The sequence below is a fragment of the Armigeres subalbatus genome, chromosome 2, assembly GCF_024139115.2.
Source record: "Armigeres subalbatus isolate Guangzhou_Male chromosome 2, GZ_Asu_2, whole genome shotgun sequence".
Lineage (NCBI taxonomy): Eukaryota > Metazoa > Arthropoda > Insecta > Diptera > Culicidae > Armigeres > Armigeres subalbatus.
The window spans coordinates 35,170,114-35,175,538 of NC_085140.1; the positions used below are offsets into that span (position 1 = coordinate 35,170,114).

The 5,425-nt window shown below is 48.3% G+C and overlaps 1 protein-coding gene across 1 annotated transcript; it reads right to left on the bottom strand.

Annotated features, from left to right (window-relative positions):
• Window positions 1-286: 286 nt before the first annotated feature.
• On the bottom strand, window positions 287-3,373 carry LOC134208912 (uncharacterized). Its single transcript, XM_062684874.1, has 4 exons — window positions 2,838-3,373; window positions 2,666-2,685; window positions 2,479-2,595; window positions 287-2,121 (listed from the first exon to the last, which is right to left on the bottom strand). Exons 1-4 carry the CDS (start codon window positions 3,371-3,373, stop codon window positions 287-289), a joined length of 2,508 nt encoding a protein of 835 aa, XP_062540858.1.
• Window positions 3,374-5,425: the final 2,052 nt, after the last annotated feature.

The following is a 5,425-nucleotide window of genomic DNA, read 5'->3' on the forward strand; positions in this document are numbered from 1 at the left end:
TTTCTCCATCGCTTCCAGTGGTTTTGGATGACTTGTTGCAGCTGTTGGTAGTGTCGCAGACGGTTGGATGGAACTGTCGTATAATCAGGATCCGGTAGGCTGTTCAATGGGGCACCAACGAGGAAGTGTCCAGGTGTAAGGACATCAAGTTCTGCTGGATCTTCGGATAGCGGCGTCAATGGTCGACTGTTCATATTTGCCTCGATTTGGTACAGTACGGTGACCATGTCTTCGTATGATAGTTGGTGTCCTCCAATTGTCTTCGATAGGGAGGTTTTCGCAGTTTTCACCGCCGCTTCCCATAACCCGCCAAAGTTTGGCGCTCGTGGGGGGATGAATCGCCAAGTGATACCTTGGCTGCTGCATTCGTTGAAGATTGCTTGCTGTTGAAGATGCGGTACATTTCGTTGAGCTTGGTCTTCGCGCCTTGGAAGTTTGTGCCGTTATCAGACCGGATCTCTTCCGGAATTCCACGTCGAGCGATGAATTGTCGAAGGGAGGCGATGAAGGCATCGGTCGATAGATCGCACACCACTTCTAGGTGAACTGCCTTGGTGGCAAAACAGATGTAGACCGCGATGTATACTTTCTGTGGGGCTGCTTTACGGTGAACTGGTTTCAGGTATACAGGCCCGCAAAAATCTACACCAGTTGTAGAGAATGGGCGACTAGGAACGGTTCGTGCTTGTGGGAGTTGGCCAAGAGGTTGGGCTACAGGGACAGGGTTTTGTCGAAAACATTTGACGCATTTTCGACACACATGGTTGGCAAGAGTTTTACCGCTAATTGGCCAGAATTCACGACGGATAGTCGCCAAAGTCATGCGAGGACCAGCATGAAAACAGAGTGAGTGAACATGAGCGGCAACGAGGCGAGTGAACGGGTGCTTGTTCGGGAGAACTATTGGGTGTTTGGTCTGGTAGCTTTCGTTGGAATGGTGAAGCCGGCCACCAAGACGGAGGATGCCTTTCTCATCGATGATAGGGTGACCATTTTTGAGTGGGAACTTCTTTGGTAACGGACCTTTTCGATTCAGTTGCTTTATTTCTTCAGCAAATGTTTCCTGCTGCACCAGTTTCACTAGGGTTTCCTTCGCTTCTGTCAGTTCATGTGTGGTTAGGAATGTTTCCTGTTGCTGATTGTTTGAACGACATCGACTGATAAACCGGCGCAGGTATGCAGTAATCCTTATCAAGCGCCAATAGGAAGAATATCGTTCAAAAAGTGGGTTCAATTCGGACGATACTTGTGATACCAAAACCGTTTTTCTTCGCTCGAGAACGTCTTCTTGGGGTGGAAGCTGATGGGATTGTTTTGGCCAGTCTTCTTCATCTTCTCTCAACCAGGGTGGACCATGCATCCAAAGCGTGTTGCTGATGAATTCGTTTGGTAACATGCCGCGTGACACAAGATCGGCTGGGTTATCAGTCCCTTTTACATGTGCCCACTTATGTCCGTGTGTTAGGAGCTGAATTTCAGATGTACGGTTACCAACAAAGGTTTGCCAAGTATTCGGGGGAGATTGAATCCAGTGCAAAGTGACCGTAGAATCTGACCAGAAATGACAAGGAGTGCCTTCCATCCTTAATGCTGCGGAGACCCTGGCGTAGAGTTTTGCCCCTAATAATGCTGCACACAGCTCGAGACGTGGCAAACTGAGCCGTTTGATTGGTGCTACCCGCGATTTGGAAGCGATTAGCTGCAAGATGTGTTCACCTTCCCCATTGGTAGATCGCGCGTAGATGCACGCCCCGTATCCGGCTTCCGATGCATCGCAGAATACATGGAAGTGGAAATTCGTTGATTGTGGGACGAAAACGCAACGTGGGACCTTGAAGCTTTGCAGCAGTGGAAGCTGCTCATAGAAATCCTTCCAGTTTCCACAAATCTCGTATGGGATCTTGTCGTCCCAGCCAACAGACACCAACCAAAGATGTTGCATCTGTATTTTCGCCCATGCCACAACCGGAGAAACTAATCCGAGAGGGTCGTACAGTTGAGCGATCGTTGAAAAGATTAGTCTCTTCGTCCAGTGCTCTTCCTCCCTTAGTGTAGGTATGTCGATGCGTAAACAGTCCGTTCCCGTCTCCCATGCCACTCCTAGCGTCTTCACCTTCTGCTCTGCATCAAGATATAGCGTCGATTGATCCTCAAGTGCATCAGGAGGCAAGCCACTCAACACATCTGATGAATTTGAGCTCTATTTCCGCAGTTCAAACCCTCCCTCTGCCATGAGAGACTGTACATCATTTCTCAACCTTTTTTCCTCTTCTACCGTATCTGCTCCTGAGAGAAAATCATCCATATAAAAGTCATTCGACACCACTGTGCCAGCGTGATCATATTTGCTACCAACATCAGATGCGAGCTGTTTTAGTACACGCGTGGCAATAAATGACGACGGAGATAAGCCGTACGTAACGGTTTGCAGCTCGAAAATTTGAATTGGACTGGTTGGCGCAGACCGCCACAAAATACGTTGGAGGGGATGAATACGCACTTGGCGATACATTTTAGCCACATCCGCCACCAATGCTACGGTGTGCTTTCGAAATCGGATAATGAGGTCCAACAAATCGTCTTGGATGACCGGACCTGTGAGAAGCGAATCATTGAGCGATGAACCAGTACTTGTCTTTGCGGAACCATCGAATACCACCCTGACCTTTGTTGTTGAACTGGTCTCTTTAAAGACAGGATGTTATGGGAGGTAACAAACGGTTCGTCCTTCATCCTTTATATCATGCAATGTCCCGATAAGTTTCATGTGGCCCACAATGAGGTACTCTTGTAGAAAATCGCTATACTGTTAATGCAAATTTGGATCCTTTCCTAACCTCCTCTCCAGTTGATCGAATCGTCGCAAAGCCGTGTTCCTAGAATCGCCGATCTTCTCGTGGAAACCAATCTTCTTCGGATACTGTGCTATGTATCGACCGGTAGAGTCACGATCGATTGTTGCTTGGAAGTGTTGCTCGCAGTCTTCTTCCTCTTGGGATCGTATTGGTTTTTCCATCATCTCTTCGATCGCCCAAAATTTCTGCATTGTCGAGTCGAGAGTTTCTGTAGTTGCTAGATGACAATTAACCACCGTTTTGTTTTCAGGCCATTCGGATTCTCCAGCAGCTACCCAACCAAAGACGGTATTGACGAAAGCTGGAAGAGCACTGTCGAGCTTGCGAATTTGAATCCGGCCACCATCGAGTATATGGAAATCGTAGAAGTATTGCGACCCAAGTACCAGATCTATCGGTCCTGACACGTTGAATTCGGGATCTGCCAATTGCATGCCGGATGGCGGTGCCCAATTTGTCAGTGGAAGAGAAGAGGATGGCTGATCAGCTGTGACCTGCCCCAGTACCAGAAAGTCCATTGACGTTGAAAAGTTCCGAATACGTGACGAAATGAAAGAAGATACCTCGTGTGTCGTTGTCCTTCGCGCTTGACCAATACCATGAATTTCCACCCGTTTAGCGCGCCGTGGAAGCTTTAGTAGCTGACAGAGTCTCTCCGACATCAAGTTTGCTTGTGATCCAGAATCCAGCAAGCCCCTCGCAAGATGAGTCCTACCCCAGTTATCCTTGATCTTGAGCATCACCGTCAGCAAGAAGACGTGGTTTCCCGGATGCCCAACTGCTGCGTTTGTTGAAACGGATGCCACAGAACTGGTAATCGACCCTCCGGAACTCGTACCTTCCAAAGCAGTTGCTGCACAACCTTTTAGAATTGGTCAGATGCAGCCGTTGGTCAACCGGAAGTTGAGTGAAGGAGGAACATTGCGAGATAAAATGCTGCTCTCCGCATGAAACGCAGTTTGAAGGCTTCCGCTCGGTCGCCGAGTTGACCGAGATGTTCGAAGGACGTGACTTCAGTCCGTTTGAGCTTGAGTAAGAGGTACCTTTTGGTCGACTAGCACAGCGTCAAGAACCCTTGTTTGCCTTTTTAGAAACTCCACCAGGACGACGAAAGATGGCTCGACCTCGTCAGACACATGTTCTTCCCAGCGCTTCTGTGTAGACTCATCCAACTTCGATACCATCAGATGCGTTAGCATCGCACCCCAGCCGGTGGTTTGCTCTCCTAACTGGTCCAAGATTTTGGTGTTACGTTCGAAGCAGTCGATGACATCGTGGATACATGTAGCAGACTCTTTCCGAATTTTCGGGAACTCAAACATCGCATTCAAATGGCGTTTTTTCAGCAAGTAGCCATTGGAGAACCGTGCAACCAAACCATTCCACGCAACCACGTAATTTGCCTCGCTCATCGGATAAGAATCGATCAACTTCAACGCTTCACCCCTCCGAGAAGCCCTCAAGTAGTGGAATTTTTGGATACCACTCAACTCCGGGGCGGAATCAATCAGGGCCTTGAATGTGTCGTGGAAAGGTAGCCATTTTTCAAAACTTCCATCAAATTCAGGAAGGTTTATTTGAGGAAGTCGTACGTAAGCATTTACGTTAGTCGATTGCAAATGAGGAACGAAAGAAGACCCTTGTGACGATTGAGTTTGCGTCTGTTGCGGTAACTTGCCAACCAACCCTGCCCTTACCTCGAAATATTTTTCCTCGAAACTCGCCCTGACTTGATGATGCATCTCGAGGTTGTCCTCATAGTCCTCCGCTGATTCGATGTCTGCTTGAATTCCCTCAAATTCCTCCCATTTGGCCTCCAACTTCTCTAGCCGAAACCGTATTTGGTTCTCATCCACTGCCTGCGTGGTTTTCAGGAACTTCTCTGCTCGGGTTAGGAAATCCACGACGCTGTCCCTAACGTGAATCATGGCCTTCAGCTTCTTTCCACCCATGCTGCCTCGAGATGATGATTATATCGGCCAGGAGGGTCCTGTGAATGTATGGCAAAGCGGGGAACCTTTCCAAGAGAGAGTATTGGGGTTGGACAGGTACTCACCTGGTGAGCCTGTCAACAAGGCCTTGTATTTAATATCTCTCTGGAACCTGCTTTCATCAACTGGATGACCAATTCAAAATGGCGATTCAGAGCGTGATCCAAATCCAACTCCTCGAAACTGATACCGACCCACGATCCGTTCCGGGTAATTACTGCGAATATAGCACAAGCGAAGCACCTCACGATACAACAAAAGGAAGTTGGACAGGTACTCACCTTGTGAGCCTGTCTATATAGGCCTTGTATTTTAGATTTAACAGCAACTTCCGCAAACGGTTGAACCTTGTCCGATAAGGTCCTCCTAGTACCAAAAGAGTGGCCAAGCTCCTGCCAAAGACCACCGTCGAGCCGTCGATGGTAGTTTCCGATCCAGAATAAAGATGTTCCGTCCAACCGCACTTAACCGTCAAGTCCTCGCCACAAGAAATACCGATTGGGACAGAAAAAGGAACCAGGTAGATTTGAAACCTTATTAGGAGTTGTTGGACAGGTACTCACCTTGTGAGCCTGTCTA